The 24279-nt window shown below is 35.7% G+C and overlaps 2 protein-coding genes across 4 annotated transcripts in view; one reads left to right on the top strand and one right to left on the bottom strand.

Annotated features, from left to right (window-relative positions):
- BTRC (beta-transducin repeat containing E3 ubiquitin protein ligase) overlaps positions 1 to 24279 on the top strand; it is a 212315-nt gene that overhangs the window by 114097 nt on the left and 73939 nt on the right. For all 3 annotated transcript variants that reach the window (XM_069098782.1, XM_069098781.1, XM_069098780.1), the window contains one exon: positions 7681 to 7770. In XM_069098782.1, coding sequence (XP_068954883.1) covers positions 7681 to 7770 — 90 coding nt within the window. The remainder of the gene's footprint in view (positions 1 to 7680; positions 7771 to 24279) is intronic.
- NPM3 (nucleophosmin/nucleoplasmin 3) overlaps positions 1 to 24279 on the bottom strand; it is a 390782-nt gene that overhangs the window by 12602 nt on the left and 353901 nt on the right. The window lies entirely within an intron of this gene.

Consider the following 24279-nt stretch of genomic DNA (forward strand, 5'->3'; position numbering starts at 1 on the left):
ACTTGTGTTGTATTGAAAAGGATTGAATTTTTTCTGTACTTTTTTTAGCAGCTTTTCCCGCCTCCCCCCATTTAATTCAACAACTTCCTTGCCCACCCTCTCTCCAAATGACTTTTCTAATACCTATCACTCAGTGTCGAGATCCAAGCACTAGAGATTAATTAGGTCATGACGCTTTTCCCTCCTCCCTCTTTTGTCAAGGGTTTTTATCTCTATTCTCTTTATGAAGAGCATGAACTCAGTGTTCTCCGAAAGAGAAATGGCCTTTAGAAATAGGAAAGTAAGAGATCCTCCTGGGGCTCTCAGAGCCTTTTAGCTCCTGGGTGTTTTAACAGCTCCATGAATGTAGATTTGTAAATTTATTGCAGTGCCATCTGGTTTTTTGCTCCAACCAGATTACTGTTGGCTTGTAGCTGTCTATTGTGGTGGTCACTCCCTAGGAGCTTGCCCTCCCAGTCTTAGGGATGAGTGATGAATAGCAGGGGTCAACATAAGCAGGTCACAGGGCAGCTGTCCAGGACTGCCCTGAACTTGATTACCCCACTTTTGTGGTTTTTGTTTTGTTTTGTTTTGTTTTTAAAGATAAGGCAGTGCAGGTTGTTTAAACTCCCCCTTCCCTCTGTTGAATGGAGTAATAATGAAGTGCCATTTGCTGTTATTGGTTTGTTCAGCAGACAAGCTCTGTTGGGAAAGATGTGTCAAAGGTGCCTTGTGGACTAGTACTCTATAAGCAGGAGTTGAATCGTGTAAGCTGTACTTCAGGTCAGACCCCTAACTTGGTATTGTTGATCCAGAGCATTCTGATAGGATTTCAAAGAACCTCTTCCATATTTTTAGAAAATTTTATCTTTCCCTTTTGCAATATATGAGCATAGTTACATTGTAACTAACTTAGTACCATTTTAAATTAAACTTAACAGTTTTCAAAGATTGTTTGAAATCTTTTAAGATTCTTGAGAAAAGGCCATTACTGCTATAATGGTATTAGCTTAAGTATTTCAATACTGAGAGTAGTAGCCCAGAGACACTACTGCCTCTTTTATCCAGACAACTCATTCTGTCTGCCTGATTTCTTGTTTCATTTCTATCAGCAAGGAATAAGGGAAACAGGCAAGAGAAGCAACATACGCTTTTAGTGGAAAGTGAATGTCCTTTCATTTCTATAAACTTCACCTTTCCTTTTGATTCTAAAAATATGTATTACACTTTGAGAGATGAAGTGGCCTACTTTTTTCCTTTTAAGGTGTTAAGTCAAGAAAATGTATCTACTACTTTCTTAGTTTTCTGTCCTGTCTATAGGAAAACCTGGGGAGGATATATTAAAGTACAAGTTACCTTATGAAAATATGGTCTTGTGATATACTAGTTCTTCTGTTTCTTCTGTATTCGTGCTAATAAGATCTGTCAGCCCAGCCTTTCTCTGTAATTGAGTAAATTGTGACCGCTGTCTAATCCTTCCTCCATCCCCCCTGCCCTTTGTGTATGTGTCCACTTACCATCCTGAGAACGTGGGCAGTGATAAATAAAGCATTCATCAGAGTTCTCTAAACTCTTTGAAAGCAGCATGATGCCAGCCCTCTAGTTATATTTCTTTAAGTGTTTACGTTTTTTCTGTATTCTTTCTCTTGTATGGCTGGAACCCTGGGGATGCAAAGCCATGAGAGAGGCCAAGATGCTAACAAAGTAGCTGTCCCCCTTGTTAGCTAGTTCCTTTATTCTTTAAAAACAAGATAAAAACCATCTGGCTCAGGGCATTACATTTTCCTCCCCCGTGCACCTCTATAGATGGAGAGTTCACCTGCAGTGAGGGTTTACATTGATTAGGGAGGGAGCAGTAATTCAAGCCTCCATCCTCTTCAAGGATACTTTGCAGTCTTTAAAGGTGCTGACCCACTGAGTTAAACTGTCAAGGGAGGATAAAAAAGTAGCTTCATCCCAGGAGGTAACAGCTGCCAGGTTTTCAACACCTTGCACGCTGCTGGAAAAATGTCACAATTGTCAGCAGAAAGAAAAATGACTTGGTTGTCATCTTCTGTTAATGACAGGACCCTATAAAAGGAAGGATTTAAACCTCTTAGAAACAGCAAGTAGTTGTTTTCCCTGCTCTTCTTCTCCCACCCTACCCCCCCCCCCATCCCCATTAAAAATTTTAAATCCTGAGTTGTTCCAAGTAATCAATGCCTTGGAATGACTCTATAGAAGCAGCAACAAGCAAGTTATGCCAGTTTAAATAGCCCAGTGTAAGCATGGCAGCGCAGTGGGCATAGCTCCTTTACACAGTTGGATGAGAAGAGGAAAAAGTAACACATCACCAGCACACAAAATGACATTATAGTGTGTATTAACAAACAAAAACAAAAAAAGTCAAATTCATAAGCCAGTGAACTGAAAGAAAACATACTGTATTTCTGCTCTTTGGAGGACAATTTGTTTTCAAGCAGCATCCAGATGGGTAAATACCACGACATTTCTTTTTTGCGAGAAATCCAGTTCTTCCTTTAAAAAAAAAATCTAGCAGCGTTTACTTCATTTAATAGCTGTAGCGTTTGGATATGATAGCATTTCCTTCTTTCTGATTTGATTGATGAAAAAAACTCCAAGAATTTAATGAAGTCTTTGATATCAGGCAGGAAGATTTTTTTCCTATTTGTTTTAGGTTAGTCATTTTAATTGTGTTGAGTAATTAGAAGGTACACACAGCCAAGGGAGCTTTGTTATGATAATTGCTCAAGAAAAACCCATTTCCCTATCCTATCTACCATTGCCTTGTGTTAAAGCACTCTCTCCCTCTAGTGGTAATATTAAGGACTTTGGCTTGGCACTAAGCAAGGTGTAATTGCAATATGACAAACTATGCTTAAGGGACTCTCCTGTAAATACTTTAGTTTGGATTTTGGCATTATTTCATTATGTTTTTTTCTTTAAAAACTTGCAGGGTTTTTTTTTTCCTAGTGCATTGGGCTTCTGATAAGGGGAAAAAAAAATGCCTGAAATGTTTATTAAAAAAAAACCCACAATGCATTCTGGGTAATGTTTTGCAGCTTGACTTAATTTTAGTCATCTATTTTAATTACCTATTTATAAAAATGCTTTTGTATTTGTAGACATTATTTAATACTTTGGCAGAAGCACCTCATTTGAAATAAATAAATAAATTGCATTTATTTAAATAGTCCATGTAAAAGACCTTAAAGGTAATTAATGCAGGTCTCCTAAGTGAGACAAAAGTGATCTTCCCAATCAGATGAAGTGATTTGTTTATATAACTTCCCGCTTCTGCTGTATTCTTTAGAGTCTAATAACTTTAAAAAAAAAAAAAAAACATGGCTGGCAATTTGTGCCTAGCTACAAAAACTCTTCAAAAAGAAGCAATTTAATAACCAGCTTTCTTAAAATTACTTGGAGGAAGGAAGACTATATAGGGGGTTGGTATTTTTGTTTTATTTTTATTTCAGTGTAACCATTCTTTGATAAATTGCATAATCACAGACTTAGTAGGGAGAAATATTATTGAACTCCTGGGTTGCAGTGACCATAAAAAGTATATTTTCATACAGAAGCTTAAGCTACTGTGTATAAATTATAAGGGAAATAGCATTTATGCTTGTCAAAATCCATATGGACCTAATTCTGTTTTGTATTCAACACTTAATCTGGACATGGCATTTTTTAAAAAACACTGTTGTGCCTAGCTGCACAAGTCCTGAAAGAACCTACCCTAAAAGTAATACAGAATGAGATCAGCTACAGCTCTGCATTTACTGAACCAGATTTGGAAGCATCTGTGTGGTAGTTTTAAAGACCAGTTCTTGCTCGCCTAAGATGTAGCTTTGTGCACTTGTTTTTTCCTATATCACATTCTTGCTCCTGACATAATTGGATGCCATCATATATCTGTAAGGTTCTCCCACCCCTATCTCTCACCGGTTTTCATTATACTGTATCTTGTTTTGCTATAGGGTTGCTGAACAGACTTCTGAAGCAGCTCTTTGCAAGGTTAAAAGAATGCAGCCTAGTAACAAGTTTGTGTCATTTTAAATATATACCTCCTAGTAAATAAGGAGAAGTCTGGCAATCAATCCCTTTTAGTGTGTTATATGTTTCACCTGACAACTAAACCTTCTATTGATTAGCCATTACTTTGTTAGATAATCCTATGTCATTGAATCCATTGTAAAAAATTAAACTCTTTAAAATGTTTTACCCTAGCAGCAGTAGGAAAATTGAAAACTTGTTCAGAATTACAGCCTGCTTTCACAGAGAAGGTAGTTTTCAGCAAGCAGGCATCTCAGCGGTTTATGCTTGTATGCTTTATATGCAATATAAAACCTTATTAAAGCACTCCAACGCAGAATTCTCTGCCTCTGGTTCAGAAATGAGGCCACCTTTTCAAACATTGCAATAGGCAGAAACCTATCTTGCCTGCAGCTATTTTGAATATTGACTGATTTGTGTTCCTCCTTAGAATTGTTGTTGTAATAGTATTAAGACATTGAATTTACCCCCTTTTCTCTACTGAGACCAAAGGGCTTCCACAAGTTTTAACTCATTAATTCTTATGAACAGACAGGAACAGTACACCCCATTTTACAGAAGAAACAAGTAGGGATAAAATAGTCAAATAATTTGCCTCTAGTTTCACTTTGGTAAAGCCCCCATATGCAAAAGAAAAGAATCCTGATTCTGTCCAGTGTTCAAACTACACTGTTTCCTAAAGTCGCAAAAAGTCACAATTTTGGAGGAAAACAAAATAGCCTTTAACAACTTTCTGCTTGCTAAAACTTAAATTTCAATTTCCATTCTTTACAAAGTGTTAATGACCTCTAAGATGCCTTAAGACAATCCAGGGATCTTTTCGGCTTGTATTTTTTATGATGCAGTAAATATTTTTTGTGTGAACAGTTACAAAAGAAATATTGAACCCTGAACACAAAACATAAGTGTTCAAATGCACTCTGTTAGAACTTTTAAAATATTTATTATGCAGTAACTACATTTTAACCTTAAAATTATATGCTTAACAAAACAATTGGATTGATATCTTAGGTGAGTAAATTCAGAAAATATTAACAGCTAAATCAAAAATAAACTTGATAATGATGGCATAGTAAAAGTAACTACATACCTTCTCTCTTCCCAAGATCTTTCCTTATCTAATTCCTGAGAGAATGAATTAATATAAAAGAAAAATTCCACTCAACCTTAATGTGAGCTATAAGAGGAGTTATCTGAGTTTCTTCTTCGTTTCTATCTAGCATTATTTTAAACACCAAAAAAAAAAATGTATCTTCAGATGTAGTAGGAACTGTTCTGACATTGGACAGAGTTGTAATAACTAATGTGCAAACTTGCCACATAGTATTAATGTTTCATCTTCATCTTCATTTGCCATACTGCAGTTATGATGTATATCCTGAACAGCAACACCAGTCATGCTTAACTGCTGATTTTAATATACTGACATATTCATTAGAGACTAAAATTAACCTATCAGATTATTTTCTTTACCTCATCTTAATTTGGATCTTCCTTTTCTAACAAAATTGGAGGCTTAACACATATTAGCACTCGGAAGATTTTGTGACCTGTTTATCTTTTTCTCAGGAGTAATGTTAAAGTTTGTTAGAAATGTTCTCTCGTTTCCCTGAACCATAAGCTTACTTCTCCCTCATTTTAGGCCTTGGCTTTTAAAAGGGAGATGGAATAATAATAACTGGCATTTATATATCACTTTAAGGCTTGCAAAGCAATTTATACACAGTATCTCATTCGATCCCTTCATCAACCTTGAAAAGTAGGTACTATTGGCATTATGAACCCTGTTTCACAGATGAAGAAACTAAGGTACAGAGGAGCTATTATAACTCTATCATGATTATGCAGTCAGTAGTAGAAAGGGGCTCCATTCCCAGGTTTCTCCTAAGTCCCTCTCTGATGTTCTTCTACCATACCACACTACCTTAGATAGAAATCAACATATTTTTCATCTGTCCAGGGTAGTAGTTGATCTGTATTTAATATAAACCCAAAGAAAAGATTGTGAATTTAAATTTTTAAAGCTTAGAGATTCAAGATTAATGGAAGAATTAAAAAGATGGTTCTTCATTTTGTTGAGAAGCTTGGGATTATTAAAAGCACTGCATTATTTCCCAGAGGCAATTCAACCTACCCTTTTCCTATTCAATTCAGATTCCTGTTCATTGTCCATCTGCAATGTCTAGCTAAGAGCTACAGTCTGATGAACAAACTTCATGAGCTCTTCATTCAAATTCATATCTTAGTCTAGACAGTATGCATTCTTCATCCTGTTGGTTTCTCCTCTTTATCTAGTTGGACTGCACTCTTGAGTGGTTATGGACCTTGCTTACTTAGGAACATTACAGTGTACAGTCAACAAAATGACATCTATAAAAAGGAATATTTGGAAGACTTCACTATCTATAAAGAATCCTTCTTCCACTAGACTGTGCTGAAGTCACCAAGATGGCACCAGACACCTTTGACAAGAATATGCCCCTTTAATTTTATGCCTCAATTGATAATAATTAGCAAATAAAGTTGTTTATTTCAAGGTATCTTATATCATTCTGACATAAGTATAAGGGATACCTTGTGGTAGGAGAGCTTCTACAGAGTTGTTTTGCTCTAAGAATCAAGTTCTTTAGTCATCACATACTAATGCTGAATATCATGGACCATCAGAGTCTCTGAAAAATTAAACTTTTTGGTCATCCAAAAGGCAACAGAAGAGCCCATGGTGGGCATATGTAGGCTACAACAATAGTATCAAATTTAGAAAGAGATCCCTGTGGGCTGCATATTGACTTAGAAAACTACAAATTAGCATTTTCCGTGTTGTATATTTATTAATTTTATTAAATGGTTTCCCAGTTACATTTTAATCCGGTAGAATTTTGAGGTTGAATTTCATGCCTCTGGTCTGCAAAATTATATTTTAAGGTCATAGATAAAGAACAGAAGGGACCTCAGAGTCCATCCAGCAAACCTCCTTATTTTATATATGGGGAAATCAAGGTTTAGAGAGGTTAAGTGACTTGCCCAAGGTCACACAAATAATAAGCATCAGAGATCCTCTAATTCCGGAGCAGGTACCTTTTCTACTGAACTGTGGTGCCCCTTCACTAGTGAAGGTTGTGAAGAGAAGCAAAACAAAATATATCATCAAAGAGATGTATTACCAGCAAAAAGAAATGGACTGGTTATAGGGATAATCAATGGACAACTCATTCTCCATTTGTGTCCACCTTTAGAGGAAATTCTTCAGCATGTTCAGTGAACCATCATAGGATCATAGATCTAGAGCTGGAAGGGGTTACAGGATTTCATCATGGACCAGAGTTGCCCAGGATGAAAATGCATGGATGGGTTGAGATATAGTTGGATAAATTGCCCATGTCATTGGCTCACAACTATATCAAAGTGGGACTTTTAGCAGTTTCCTCTGAAACTTTCAAAAAAATATGTCCTCAACATATACCCTCATTAATTCTTGAGCCAGACTAATAATTGTGGTTTACAGGTACAAGTAATGGTTTGTTGTATGTGGGACATAAAGTAAAGGCAGAATTGTAGAATTATTTCCCTTGTACCAAAATGTGAAGAGTCTTAAGGTGAGTAGTGTTTCTGTATTGAAACTTTTTTTTAAAAATCTTTTCACAGACTTACAATAGTTGTGCCAGACTCTGCTTAAACCAAGAAACCGTATGTCTAGCAAGTACTGCTATGAAGACTGAAAATTGTGTGGCCAAAGTAAGTAATATTGAAAATCAATAGTATGCCAATTTGCTATCTAGAAGAATTATTTTTACCCAGTGTGGCTGTAAACAAAAGTTACTTTAGGGTTGCCTATTTTAGAAATGATACAACTGAACATCATTTCTCTGTCATGTTGTTATATGATGAGTTGCAGCAAATTAAGTACAAGAAATTGAGTTTTCCAGTGCTTCAATTGCAATGGAATCTGTTGCAAGGGTTTTATGTCAAGATTTGTTTCAGATGAACTCTCATTTGTTGCCTGGATAGTAGTTCTCAATAATCACAAAATTGAGGTGTGGCCAAAGTGGGTAAAATACCATGTACTGTCATTTTACAAATTAATTTAAGGTTTTAATACATGAATAACTGAAGCATATGTTTATAGGGAGAATGGAACCTAAAATAGAAGAAATTATAATCATTATCTCACCATCTATTACTATTTGTTGAGCACCTGCTGAAAGAACATTGTATTTGATGCTTTGGGTCTGTGTAGACAAGCATGTTTAACCATGCATATAAGCTACTTCTTTCTACTGTGTAAATTAGGATAGTTATATCATACGTGATAGTTTTTCTAAATTCTACATGAATCCATTTGCAGCTGAAACTAGCTATTTCCATCCTTTGTTGAAATTCATTTACTGTAACTTTCTTATTGCAGTTTCTTCCTATCTGCCATAATTGTGCTTTAAAAGTCATTGCTCTAAAGTGTATATGTATGAGCTATCCATGAAATAGGCACTGAGGTGATCCTTAGATACAAGCTATAGAAAGTTGAAGTTTTTCTTTCTACTGCTACTCAGATTTACATTGTTATCCATGATGTGTTCAAGAGCTTTCTCTAGCCAGCTGTTTGACCTGAATTTGGTTATGTTGGATATTTCAAAGTTGAGTAAATTCAAGGATCTCTTTTAAAAATTGAAACAATATTTTAGTGCTTTTGTTTATTTGGCTGACTTTTTAATATAGAGTATCTGTAAAATTATTGCCTTTATAGTCATTTAGGGATCTATTGCTGTTACAACACTTGTAACTTTAACTACTTTATTGTATTTTATATCCAGGCCCTCAGCTGTATTACTATTATTATTAGAAATAGGACTAACGTCATGTATTTGCAGTCTTATGTTCCAGAATCCAAAGGCAGAGATAGTTTGTTTTTACTGATATTACTTCTTCAAATTATACAGAAGTCTGTGGGCAGGATTACCAAATGAAGATCCAATATTTATATTCAGATTATCAATTAAAAGGCTGCATAAGGAAATCATTAGGGGACTCTCTTAAAGATTCACCAGTTAGATCTGTCAGATATCAAGATGTCTGAATGATTTCTTTTAAAATGTGAGACATGTATGACTTTTATAAATTACAAATACTTTATTTACAATCAGTTATTTAAAACTAAAAAATTGTGTTCTGTAGCACCCTATCCCCTACTCCCTGCTCAGTATGGTTATCAAGTTACGATGTTTGAAGGGGGTTTTGTTTTTAATTTCTAGATTATGTTGCACTTAGGGTCTCATCACAAGTGGGTGACTTCTGGCTAAACAAGGTAAAATCTTAGCATGAGCACAGATCCAAGGACAGGGTGACAATTTTAATGAGTTTTATTGAGAGCCGGCCAAGTGAGCATCTGTTCCTTTTGTTTACTCCATACTTTGTAAGCCAGGATCTCCAAGCTAGCTAGTTATGTTGGTGTGTGTCTGTATAGTGTGGGTTTTTTCCCACCCTCTCCTTCAGTGGTGCATGGTTAGAAATATTTTGGCATCTGGTACAATGGCATAATTTCTGTTAAGCTCTTGGGTGTGGAAATAAGTTTTCTCATTGATGCTCAGCATTCTGACTCACTCCCAGATGGTGACCTTCTCATCCCTTTTTTGCCCATTTTAGTCTTATCCTGCCATAAATCGTATTTGGTACCTATATTAAATGCTCAAGTTTAAATGTACTTCTTAGTGACTATATGATAATTCAGGAGAGTCATAGTAGGTCCAGTATATTTGTTCTGGATCCCACAAACATCATCTGTCTATATATCTCTTAATCTTTTCCTGTTGGTGCTTATATAACTTACTTGTACCTCCCCTTAGTCCTAAACATCTATTCTACTTCGTTGTTCCCTGTTTAAACCAATGCTTGAATGTTCCTTGGCAAGCAAATGTATGTAGTTAGAACCAACTTCTTCTTTACAAAGAGTTCAGAGAATACAGGAATATTGAAAACATTTACTCATTTTATTTGCAGGGTATCTCATGTTCCTTTGGAAGAGCTAGTATAGAGTAGATGTAGCTGAAGAGATCAGTGTTATCAATTCTACTTACATTAGCCATAGCATAATCTTTGAAAAAAAAGATGGTTTTTCCCCCATTGTAGTACTGTATACAGACACTATTTTCTAATCTGCTGCTATTTTGTCATATGATCTGCTGCCATTGATGTTTTTGCTGTTGTTAACTTGGTTTAGATATTAATATTGATTCAAATTGTGCTCCAATGTCCTTTAAATATGTTTCTTTAGCTTTTTTACTTTTCTGTCTTTACTCTCTTCCATTAGTTCCCCATACAACACCTTCAGTATCTTGCTGTTAGCCATTTGTATCACAAAAACTAGTTCAGGGCAGCTCAGTTGTGATATGAACGACATTGTTTGCCTTAAACATGGCTCTGAGCCCTTGTTGAATACTTAAGCCTTCCTTTTTTGTGTAATATATATAGAAAATTTGTTTTGATGCAGAATCTGTCATTAATGCCTTTAGCAATAGCACTGTTATATCACTCTAAAGTTGTAGAATGCTGCATCTAAGGTTTCTTTACTGACATCTTAACCTTCCAATTAGCTTTTGAGAAGAGTCTTCTTGTCTAGTTAGAATATAAAGAAACAGAAGCAGAGGATTATAAATGTCACTTCACAAACAAACAATATCTTTGATATTAAGGATGGTGAAGGTAACCTAAGAAAATATTTAAAACTCAGAAACGGAGCATATTTACTTTCATTAGTATCATTTTGTTCCCAAATGGATTTGGGGATATTGAAATCCTTTTATTTGCTACAAACCTTTCCCTCTTACTAATTATAGCATTATAGTTCATGAAGGAAGTATTTATTTTGGTACATGAGATGAGTGCTGAAATTATTGTGGCTTTAATTAGGTGGTCATTATCGACTGTCACCTTAGTCTTTAAAATCCATAATTGCAGGTCTAGTGTGTCAGCCTTCATGATTTTTTTTATTAGTAAAGAAAAATGAAAATCACAAATTTCTTTGTTAAAATTGTCATTGAAGGAGTTTCAGCAAAATATTGCTGAAAATTCTAGTTTTCTAGCTTTGCCTTACTCTACCTAAACACATACACAAAAAAAAAAAAAACCAGATTGAATTTAGTTGTCACATGTCTTGCCTGGATTTCTGGCCTCAGTACAGAATTCTCTGCCTCTTTATGAGTTTGAGATAAACCTTCAGCAATGGTTTGTAAGGGTTTGTTTTTTTCTTAGTCTGATAATCTGTTTGCAACTGACTGAGACAGAAAAATGTGATGTTCCTTTCCACTCACTCCAGATTTTGATAGAAGACTTGTTTTATTTATTTCCAAAATTATATCCGCAGGAAACAAGCTGTTTAAATTCAGATTATGCTGAAGCAAAATGGTCCTGGTATGAGAAGCAACGTGCTGTTTTACGAGCACAGAGTCCCTTTTCTCATAACTGATTGATAGTAAATATTTTCCTGAAGAATTATTGCCAACCATGAACAGTGCAACTGTTTCACTTTTTTTCGTGCTACTTGCTGTACCAGCCATTGTCGGTAATTAAGATCTACAATTCACAATGCAGACGTTTGCACTTCCTCTGGGTCTGAGCTATTTATAAGGCATTTCAGCTGTTCAGAGTTTCTTTTGAGTTTTAAACTACATGTTAACAGGCTTCTTTAATCAGCTTTTCCACAAGTAGTATATGTCAGGTGGTCTTTTCCCCACACAGACACTAACAGGTTTAAATGTTAGCTTTGTTGTTAATGTAATAGGATTTAATCATATCATGTTGAATGCCCTTTTTCTAAAAACTCTGAATTTTAATGATTCTTAGCTATCACTTTTCAGTATTATAGAAAAGCATGAATGAAACTTTAGAAAAGCAGTTTTTAATGCCTTTCAAATTGCATAAAGTTAATGAGTATTATTAGCTTCTTTTGCTAATGAGAAAACTGGCACAGAGGTTGTGACTCTGGCATTGAACTGATCATTCAACCAAGGACTCTTCTCTAATAGGCAAGAGTTTGTATGCAACTCTAAGTAAGAATAGATGTACATATATGTCCACCTATACCTACCTATATTACAACTCTGTTAGTACCATATAGCTTGTCTGATGACAGCGCTCATGCCTTAGCTAAACTTTGTATTATCTCCATGCAATTAACAGAAGGCTGTGGACAGGTTGATTTTTAATGTGTTAAATAAATTGCATGAATGGATGCATGGTATTTCTAGGAATAATAGCATATGAAAATGAAAAAAATTAATGCATTTTTATATGTATCATTGAGGAAATCCAGCCATAGACTGTGTTGTTTGGGAAAATGCTGAAAATGGCAGAATTGGGTAGAGGTCTTTCTCAAGCCCAAGTGTATACCGAACCCTAGAGGATATAGGAGTTGTACACTGGAATCAGAGTAACTCTCTCTGCTACCAGCACTCATTGTTAAACATAAAACAAAAAAGAAACAAGAAGCTGAAAGCTGTCAGTGAAAGATGTTAAAAACTTTGCCTAGAGCAGCGATCGGTCTGGCCGCCTCAGTGCCCCAAGTCCAGCTGTATTGATTCTTGTTGGCATACTGGCCAGCATCATTGCTGATCCTCTAGCAGAGCAATTCTGAAGAAAAAAAAAAACTGATTTCAGTGCTGATTGTTTGGGAATATGGACAGTCATTCAAAAGCAGTTTTATTTGACAAAATCTACAACTTTCAATAGTTCTTTGAAATGAACTCTTTGTGAACCTTTTTTAGTAGCAGCAGCACTTTGATGACTGAGAGACTACTGACATATCTGATTGAAATACCTGAAGATATAATAACCAGTCCAGATTTAAATCTATCCAAGAAGCTAATAAGATCAAGACTGTATGTGAATTGATCTAGATTAGCATATGATAGGTCTCAATATCTTCCTCAGAGAAAAAAGGAGAGCTAGAGAGAAGGGGCTGAAGGAGGAAAGTTCTTCATCAAGAATTTACTGCAGCATTGCTCATTGATGCATGTTGGATCACCCGCACGGAGAGATCACATGGCTCTTCCAAAAGTCAAACGATCAATTCGCCTCGTTTTGGCTCTGTACTTAATGCACAAACAGTGCGATCTGCGGGGCTGTAATTGCATTGTTAGGGCCAAGGAACAAGCCTGTGCCTTTTCAGCAGACAGCTGGCAGGGAGAGAGGCATGTTGTTAGGAAAGAGAGAGGCAAGGCAAATAAAATTACTGCTAACGCTCAGAGATCGGCAGGAGTCCTACTTGCCTAATCTTACCGGTGGGAGCAAGCGGCTGTTGTAATCCAATTATAGCAGCATAAGCAATTTGTTAGACACTCCGCATAATGTAACAATTTCCCAATAAACTCTGACTTGTAATAACGTCGGCAAGAGCCCGCATAAATCTACCCGAATGGTGGGGGCTGGAGCGTTCGGCTGGGGGCTTGTAATTGGCGCCATCAGCACGTTTTGCGGAGTGCAGTATGGTGCAGTCTTTTAGTGCAGGAATTTTAAGGAGAAAAGCATGGCACACATTTCTCAGAAAAAGAAAAGTGGCCATTAAAAGGGGAACAGCCAAGAAGGGCGCCCTTGCCCTTTATGTAGAAAACAAATGAGAGGAAGCCACACTTCCTCCTGATGCCAAGTTAGAAGAAGGGAAAATCCTTTAGATACCTTTTGGTTTGGTTTTTTTTTTTTTTTTAAAGGGCCCTTTTCTATTCATTGTATTCCCATTGCTCCTTCTCTACCCCCCCCCCCCATGGAAAAACTTGCTATTTTGGCAACATTCGTTCATCTTAGTAAACATCTTGACAAGTCTAGTAGCAAAATGTTCATAGACGTGTATAGAAATTTGGACTTAATTCTATTTTTTTCCATATGGGTGTTAGCTTTTACATCACAGCATAAAAATATATTTTCTTTAGTATACCTTGTTGTTTGGGATGGGGTGGGAGGAGACAAATTTTGTAAAAAAAAATTCTTACCAGAATTCCAAACCTGTCAACTCTGTTACACTTTCTGTTTTGAATAATCTATTGCTGAGATCACTGAAGTCCTGTCTGTAGTTTGGTTAAGTCTACTTTTCACTGTTGCCTATCTTTTTGTTTCTTTAGAATATTAGGCAAATTAGTAGCCAAACTTGTAATCATCCTTGTTGAAAATATAATGGAAAAAATAAGACTTTGCTAGTTCTGGGTAGTACCTGAGTTATCACCACAGAAACAGTTTTTGTTCCTGAACCATATTATAATATTTGTAGAAAGTGTGGTGTTTAGAGCAAAATTCAGTCTAGCAATACTGTGCTCCTACTATGTGCAAGGCACAAAATAAAATCATTTTTATTAATTTTCCAAATCACAGAATAGGTTCATTTATATGAGATCTAAGAGGTATAGATGCTCATTGATTTAAGGTTAATAGGCAAGATTTTCAGCTATTGACTGCACGTTATATGTTCTGTGTTTTCTGGTGCCTAACCCCGTCCTCCATTGATGCTAATTTGTGTTAAAAGCCAAGCTTCCAAGATAAGAGCAGGATACTTCAAGCATCCTGTTGTTTCTGTATTATTACAATAAATATTTACTTTCAACATAGCCATTTTTTTCTGTTGGAGCAAATACCTTGTTTGACTCGAGCTACATCAATAAACTGCAGTACCCCTAATAAAGCCACTCAGTGTCTGGGTTTAACTAATGGCTGATTTTCATGGCTTTGACAGTGAGCTGTGTGCGTTATTTTCTCCTGATATTGTAAAAATAATGAGAGCAAATTAGAACAATCAGTTTACACAGATAGCTCCTGATTGGAGGCGATGGGCAATATGGCAGCAGGTAATCCATCTTCGGGCTCCTGTCACATTAACTTCAGCAGTGTGAAAAGATCAGGTGGGGTAAGCGGGGATCCTGCCCAATCGGAACACTGAAATTAATGAGAAGAGCATTGTTCTGTGATCAACCTTTTAATTAGCAAGACTGGAGACAGAGGGAGTGATGAAGACAGCAGCACAGCTGCACAATACCAGACAGTTTCTGAAAAGGAAAAGGAAAAAAAAATCCATAGGTTTTAAATTATCTTTTCTGTGCCCCTTGTATATAAGCAGTGTGTCTTTATTCTAAATCTGTTTACACACTTTCAAGAAAAGCTGTTTACTCTCCAATTTAATATCCCATACATGGTCACTGCTAATCAGCTCCTTCCTTGGGAGTTCATTTAGGAATGTTTTGAATACCTTCAGAATCCTTTTTGGTTTATACTTTGGGTTTAATGTTTTGCTCCTTTAAAAATCAGATGAAAGACAATAAAATAAATTCTGATAGAGCTACTGTGTTTTTTGATTTGGGTTGTTTTGTTTCCTTTTCAGCAGCCACCAATGCTGTTTTCATTTAGGTATTATCTGAAGTCTTCAGCTTTGTACATGGGTGCTGCTGCTTCAAGTTGTTATAATATAAATAGAATTTAGTTACCAAGCTACAACATGTTTTAGTTGAGTTCCTTTTATTTTTATTTGAAAATTGTTTTTTTCCTCTACCTACTAAGTTTCTAATTTTCCAGTACTGAATGACAAGTTGTTTGATATTTTTATTATTTGATATCAAATGAGTATGGCAATATAAAATCATGTATGTATTTATAAGAAGATTTTTAAAATTACACTACAGTTTTTAAAAATAAAGGCCATCTTAACTCCCTTATAGTTCATTTAATGGTTCTTCTAATATTGAAAATTATTACTTAAAGCAGCAATATGATTTAGGAACTCACTTCCTTTAACACAAAATTAGTGATTAAACTGTCCAAATCCAAGATTACCACTGTGAACAACATTGACAGGCCTTTAGTATAGAATGCTTGTCGGACTGTGATCTTAATGCACTTTTACAGATTGAACTAAATGCTTCAAGTAGCATGTCACACACAGTAGTATTAGTTGTGTTATGTAAATTAACAAAACAGACATACAAAGGAGGCCAAATGGTGGGATTTCTTTCTCTTGTGTACCTGTAATCATCTACAGAAGGCAAGTAAATGATAAGAATGTTAGTATGTAAAGAGTAATACCTTGATGAAACCTGTCTCTACTGAGGACAAAACAGGAAATGATGGGCTTACAGGGTAAAATTAATAACTATTCAAGTTAGTTATAGGACTTTCCTAATAGTAGTTACTGTCAAGGGAAGTTGTGGAATCATGTCCAATCTTTTATCTCCTAAGACAGTAAATTACAGAGACTAAATCCACAATATTTCTGTTCCATGGCAAGGCTCAATAGAATAGAAGTACTTCACTGCCCCCTAGCCAAACAACCCATTCCTAGTTAATATTGTTCCTGGAATGATGTCAGAGATGAAGCCCAAATACTGTGGACCACAGTGAGCTCTTCTTGGAAATACTTCCTTAATATGTTCCAGTGTTTTATGGTTCATATCATAATGAGAAGTAATACTCTCTTAAAATATTACTATTATTACTAGTATCTAATACTGCCTTTTTGTTTTTAAGGCGCACACACACACAAAAGTTAAAATCTGCTGAATGTTTTGCTTACTGTTTCTTTTACATAACTAAATTTGGATTATAGATTCAATTCTTTATAATTCATATGCAGCTTTTTCAGCTTTTAGTGAATTTTTATAGAGGGAAGCATCTTCAGCTCATTATCTATCAATTTCAAAAGCTCAATGCATGTGAGTTCTCTGGCAGTAAATATATTCCAGGTCTGGAGGTCTAAATAGATCTCCTACAAAGTTGGTGAAACCTGAGCCCTCCTTTTGAACTTTTCAGTATTAGTGAATAAGTAAAGTTGTATTATTGTTAACAGTGACTTGATCTCACAGGGTACTTGAGATTTAGACTTTAGTAACTTTTCTTCTTTACCAGATTTCCACAAGACTAACATGATCTTTTTCTTCCTTCAGTAATGCTAGAGTTCCACTTGATTCATTTATCTTACCTATGTTTGTTCCCACTGTTAACGGACTTTTTTCCCCCAGTGAGACTTACTTCTCAATAGCAGTGTTAAAAGGTGTATCTTTATGAGGGGAACCTTTTAAAGTTTATAATAGTTAGGTCAAGCCATTCCTAGAAGCATATCCACTTGACTGTGTAACTCCTTTTTACTCCCTAACTGAGCTATAGTTACATAGTCACCTTAAGAACCCTTCCTTCCAGAGTTCATCTGTTAGGTTTAGCCTTAGAAGAATTTTCACCCATAAGTTGATGACTCAGCTCACTTTTAAGCACGTTAGAGTGTGGGTTAAGAGTGTGGCAAATGGAACTATTCAGATTCCATTGAGGTAATTCCACATTCTTCTAAGAAAGTTTTCTTTTCCTTCCTCATTGGTTTTTGGTCTTGAGACATGTTAATTTTTGAAAGAATGCAACTAATTTGATGATTGTCCATTTCATTAGTCACCCACCTTTGAACTGAAAGATTTATGATCATTTCCCCCCATTTTCATGAACCCCCAGAAAGAAAAAGCAAAGAGTTGGAGACCTTGTATGTTTTCCTTAAACTTAGTGCTTGGCCCCACACTAAGAAGGACCTGTAAGTTTTTCAGCATGTTTTCTACAATACCTTTTCCATACAACATAAGCAATTTAATTTTGTTTCCCCTTCTTGAATATTGTACTGTATTTTTAGTATGAAACTTCTGAGTTATCTCTCCAGTAGTTCCATGTTTTGGCTATAAGTGCTTAGCATATAATAATCCATCTTGTAAACCTGGTCTTCAGTTCTTTAAGGTTTGATTTTGACTATTCTCTTTTCCCCATTGTTCTGCATATACAGTATCTGTGATGTTAGAAAATGAGTTGTGTAGGATGGTAACTGTTATGGGTTCCTTCAGAACAGTTAGCATAAGAGAAATATTTGGGATTGCAATCCCTTGTCTCATTGCCTTTGGCAAAACCAGCATTCTGGGGGAGCCCTTCCCTCTCCTGTCCAAAAACCTTCTTAACTCAAGCATGGTCATTTATTTATGTATGTATTTATATATATAAAATTTTTTTTTTCCCTTTTCGAGGGCAATTGGAGTTAAGTAACTTGCCCAAGGTTACACGGCTAGTTTTTGTGTGTGTGCGTGTGGGTGTGGATGTTGTGTCTGAGGCTGGAACCCAACTCAGGTCCTCCTGACTCCAGAGCTGGCGCTTTACTCACTGCGCCACCTAGCTGCCCCTTAAAGTACATTTCTTAAGACACCTTAGACCTTGATCATATGCATCAGACACAAACATTTTTAAGTGAAAGAATCTTTGCATCTGGATGCTTGAGTGATTGAGTAGAAATTATGACATCAGAAGTATAGTTGTACCTCAAGGCCCCTACCTATTCCACATAGGAGATCTGGGTAGAGGAATGAGTGATACAACATAGGTCCATCAAATCATTTTCATGAAGCAAATGCTCACAGATGTTATTCTAATGTTCATTTTAAGTACATTGAATAATCTTTATTGGAAAGAATGGAAGACTGTTAAGATTAACAAATTTCATGCTCAGCTACATAGAAACATGTTATATGCTTTTGCTCATGTGAAGAACTAAGACCATAATAAGCTGGAGTTTTAAAAAATTGCTCCTGCAATGAACCTAAATTTAAGTGTTCTCTTTTATCTTGAGCTTTATTTTACTTAGTCATTGATTTCTTACTTTTTCTCCCTATTCCTCAATAACACCTAAAAGATTGAGAAATTTAAACTGAAAATATTTCTCTCAGTGCCAGGGGCATGTGAAAGGGGAGACAAAAGTGAAAGGAAGAAAGCCAGGTTTAGAAAGAAATGGTTCCTACAGTGTTAACTATGGAGTCTGTAGCGTGACTCTAATGGAATATCATGGCAGGGGGTATAATACTGTAAATAAGATGAATATGCCACTTGTGGATTAATGGGCAACCTAAAGAGTGGCTTTATTTACATCTGTGTGGGTTTATTTGCGGTTTATGGGAGTTTTTCTTCTTTTTTTTTTTAGGTTATATATTTGGATTAAAGTATTCATAGTCCTAGTAGGTTAAGCAGTGAGATTTTTTTTTTTAATTAATCTCTTCAGGTCTGGTTTTCTGTTAGTCTTTGTAGGACTTAGTGGCTACATTTTTGTGTTTTGTTTTTTTATAAGTTGAAAAGGAGTTTTGTTTTCTGGATAATTTTCCTTTTCAGTTCTTCAGAGGATAATGATTTCTGAGATAATTTCTTAGGTTAGGAGGTGTTGAAACAGTAATTTATTGCATTTTATATAAAAAGGGAAAAAACAAAAGGTAGAGACCTTATGATGTCAGAATTACAGTAAGTTACATTTGAGAAGATAGTTTTATAAAACTGAAACAAAATTTATAATTTTCAAAGATGAGGTTGGAACAATACATATTTAATTGTATCCAACCTGAATACAATATCCAATATTAGAATATGTGTGAATAAGTGATTATTTGACTAAGGTTTTACATAATGAATTTTGAAGATTTATGTTGTTTGCTTTTGAAATTCTAAATTCCTTCTGTATCTTCCTAAGCACATTTCATTTAAAAATCAAGAGATTCAGAATGTGCTTCCTAAACATGGGACAGGGGACCTAAATTCACCAAAAAATGTATTCACTAACATCTAGTAAATAATATTTTGAAATTAAAAGTAAAATAGAGAAAATATATATCAGCCTACCACTTTTTCTCAAAGACATGGGCCTCACTAAAGTATCATACTTTTAAAAAGGTCAGTTTAAATGGAAAATGAAGTTGCATAAGATTAATTCTCCCTAAATTAAAAATAAAAAGAACATATATATGTGTCATGTCTATAACAACTAGATTTAAAATGCAGCAGCTATTTATGTTGAATCTGACAAGCCTCTGCAGACCACAGAAAATATAGTGGATAATGATAATCAGGAAATTAATTCCTATTCAATGCTATAACTTGTTAAAGTTAGCCAAGTTTAGAAAATATTTAAGTACACATAGCTACTTAAATCTCAACACTAATTTTTTGTTTGTTTTTCTTCTCTTGCACTTGTAGTATATTTCCTTTTAGCATTCACTTAAGAGATCATAAAAATTAAAAATACCTTAATTAGCAACCACAAAAAAGTAAAACTGTTAATTGAACCTTGTAATTTCTAAGAGGAACTGTCTGTTATGCTCTCCTTTTAAGGCTTTGATTGTATGTAATAAAACTGTTGCTTAATTAATGCCAGTGTTCTGAAGCCTTTGGATTTCACAAAATTGAATGAAGTGAAAGAGCCAAGAGACAAAATCAAATCACTGTTCTATCAATGTTAATTTAGGTTTGCCATTCTTGTTCTAGATCATGAATTACAGCTTCAAACATAGATCAAATGGATTTCAAGAGAAGTATAGCAGTCAGTCCTATCTTAAGAAACATGATTGGACATCTTAGTAGGTTAATGAATCACAGTTTTCAAACAGTTCCTTTTCTCCCTTGTGCTTCCCATGAAAAGGCCATGATGGTGTTATAACACCCCAAGGGGAAAATACAAAACCAAAAATTGTATTATTTTGCCCATTGGCATTGATTCCTGCAGTGGGAAATGAGAGCTGAGGTTAGTGTTAGGGAATTCAGTCTTTTGAAATTGTTCTTTGGAAGAGACTTAGTGTATGTATCTAAGGCTTAAGACAAAAGGAACTCAAATCTATTAGGTCCCTAAGTACTGCAGGGGGAAATGTACAGAAAATATGCCCTAGAAAAACACTAGTTTGTGATAAAGACAGCTTTTAACAGTATCTGCATGGTGAGCTAAATAATTAGGGTATTATATATTTTTCATATTTTACTTCTTAGTACCAGAAATGTTGCTAATTTTTAGAATGCAGGCTATTAAAGTGTTTAATAAAGAGATCTCCCAAGATAACTCTCTACAGGACTAATCTCTGCATACCTCTATTTTTCCCCCTTTGATTCAAGGAATTTATTAGCTGCTTTCATATTTGTATTGATTTTAAGAAGGCTGTTGGAATGCAGTGCTTTCAAGAAGGAACAGATTTGAAATTCAGCAATGAAAAATAAAGTACTTTTCAATTTGGAGCTGCAGTGCCAGAGTGATTGTGCTGTAACCTTTAAACTAATTGCAGTCTTGGAGGCTTCTCAAGAGGTGGTCATGATCTTTCTAGATTGGGTGAGATTACAACATCATTTTTTTAATGATAGATTTTCTTGAATTTATAGTTAGTGGAATATAAGCATTTAGGGTGGAGACATGTTCAGTGACAATATCAATCCCATTGGTTCAAGGTCCCTATGGAAGAGGAGGTCTGCAAACATATGAGAAGAATACAGCTTTCAGTTTGAATAGTCTTCTATTGTCCAGGGGGGTATATAATGCCTATAAATACTTCCAGCAGAATGGATAGAACTAGGTTAAGTGTTTACAGACATACCTTTCCATTCTCCCCCACGGAAGAACAAGGTTCTCCTAACACTGACCTACTTTACTTCTCTACTGTGCTATAGGTACAGTGATTTTTGTGGCCATGAAGAGAAGAATAAATGAGGAAGACTCGTAGCATCTTTTAGTAGGAAGCATTTGGCAGTACGTTCCTTTGTTGGTAGGGTGTAATGTTGTAACAAATCATGAATAAATATTTCGAATTCTGTAATATTGTAACAGTTATAACCATTTTTAAGTTCCTTTTTTAAGTAGATATTTCTCTCCTGGCTTTGCGTATTGTGAACTTTACAAAACTGGCTTAGGCAGCCCTATTAATTATTCATATCATAGCAACAATTAAAGCAAATTAAAAATAAAAATCTCCATATTGCAGTTAACTGTGGGCAACACCAAACTGTGTCAGCTCTATAAGGGCCTGTGGTGTTTCTTTAGTTAAAGGTGCTAGAGGGAGCTCTAACCCTCTTCAAAGGAATAGCATAAGGGACCAATTGCCCAGTGTTTGTATCTGGCCACAGAACCACAACTGAAAAAAGGAGGTTGAAGCTTTGCCACAGTAGAAACGGATTTCATTTATTAGAAATCCCGATTTCTGATATTTTAAGAAACATAGTCTACAGCCATCTACTGGCAACCAGACAGCTCAGTTCTCTCCATCTATACTCCTACCTTGAATATAATGGTGTTCTAGCATAGTGTCCAGGCACAGCACTTGTTAAGTTGATACATTTGTTTCAACCTTCCATAGGTGCAGATCAAAACTCTTATCCTTTGACTTAACCCTGCCCCCAATTTTGGCTTCCCTTTCAAGATTATAGCCCCTCTTTCAAAAAAGTAGCTCAATTCAGCTAATAACTTCCTGCCTTATGCAAGGCACTGTGTAATGTGCTGATGATCTAAAAACAAAGGTGAAACAATCCCTGCCTTCAAAGAGATTACATTACAAAGATATTACAAGGAGAAATGCAGCATGTGCACAAATATGTAACTGTGAGGTATCTTCAAAACAATACAAAGTAGTTTCAAGAAGAAGCTGTTTTTAAAAATGGGGAGGCTCAGAAAAGGCCCCTTGTAGGAATTGATCCTGAGCTGTCTTGAAGGAGATGAGGGGTTCCAAGAGGTGGAAGTCGAGAGTGTGTAATTTCAGGGATGGGGGCCTCTTATAAAAAGACAAAGAAGTAACAACCAGTGGGCCAGTTAGACTAGAATGGAGAATGCTGGAAAGGAAGTAATATGAAATAACACTAGAGAGAGGATCCCTCCTGGAAGCAAAAGCAAAATTATGAAGGGCTTTAAATGCCAGGATGAGGATTTTATCCTAAAGGTAGTGGGAAATCACTAAAGCTTTTTCAGTTGGAGGATGACATTGTCAGATGTGTGTCTGAAAATATCAATTTGATGATTATATAGAGGGTGAATTGGAGAGGAGGAAGACTAGAAGTCTAGCCAGCTAATTAAAAGCCTGTTGGAGTAGGCAGGTGAGAATGAGATAACGGCCTAAATTGGGGTAGAGACTGAGAGAAACAAAGAGGGGCCAAATGTGAGGGACATTGCAGTTAATAGAATCTATAGTTCTTGGAAACAGATTGAGATGTGAGGAAAGAGAAAAGTCAAGGATAATGCCAAGAATGGAAACATTCAACCCTTTATCTCTACTCACACAGCCACCACATTAGTTCAGGCCCTCATCACCTGGATTATTTCAGCAGCTCCCTAATTGATCTCTGTGCCTCAAATCTTTCACTATTCTAGTCTATCTTCCACGTAGCTGCCAAACTGATTTTCCTTAAATGTGGAACTAGCCATGTCAGCCCTCTGTTTAATAAATGCTAGTCACTCTATATTGCCTTGAGGTTAAAGTATAAACCTCTCTGATTAGCTTTTAAAACTTTACACAACTTGTTTGACGACCAACTTTGATAGAATGGACTCTTCTCAGCAATGCAAGGTTATAAGTCAACCCCAAAAGATTCATGATGGAGAGAGATGTCTACATCCAGAGAAAGAACTGAGTTTGAATCCAGATTGAAGCAAACTACCTTATCTTTTTCTTTTTCTTGTTTGGTTTTGTTTCCTCTTTCCCATTGTTCATTCCATCTGATACAATCCTTCTTTATAACCTGACTAATGTCTAATATGAAAGTATTTGCAGATCCTATACTTGATTGTATGCCACCATGGGGTGGGGGAGGAGAGGGAGGGAGAAAAAATTTGTAACTCAAAGAATTGTGGAACTGAATCTTGTAAACTAAAAGTAAACAAACAAATTAATAAAGACCAAAATATAAAAAAAAAAACTATACACAACTTAACTCCAACCTATCTTTCCAGTTTCATTGAATATTACTCCCTCACCTGTGCTCTCCAGTTGAAATAAATTAATTTTCCTTCTGTTCCTTTACCGTAGCAATATCTCCCCATCTCCGTGCCTCTGTACTTCCCCTTTCCCTATCCCTGGAAAGTCCTCCTTCACTTGGCCTCATAGAATCTCTCTGTATTTCAATACATGGCTTGAACAACACTTTCAATATGAAACTTTTCATGATTTCCCCCACCCTTGACCTACTGCTAGTTACTCTCCCTCCCTAACTACCTTGTAATTATTTGTGCTTATTCGGTATCCAGTTATATTGTTTCCATGTTAAAAATGTAAATTTCTTGGGAGTAGGGCTTGTATTATTAAAATTCTTTTTATCTTATGTCTAGCACAATACCTGGCATATAAGAGATGATAATAAATGTATGTTGATTGATTGATTGGAAGGATAGTGATATTCTCAACAGAAATCAAGAACATGATATGGGTATTCAGAGGAGGGATAAGTTATTTTCAGCTTGAGGGTACTAGGAAACTTCATGGA

This window comes from Petaurus breviceps, unplaced genomic scaffold (genome assembly GCF_028583685.1).
Source record: "Petaurus breviceps papuanus isolate PSGF00001 unplaced genomic scaffold, PetGlider_PUasm1.0 37, whole genome shotgun sequence".
Classification (NCBI taxonomy): Eukaryota; Metazoa; Chordata; class Mammalia; order Diprotodontia; family Petauridae; genus Petaurus; species Petaurus breviceps.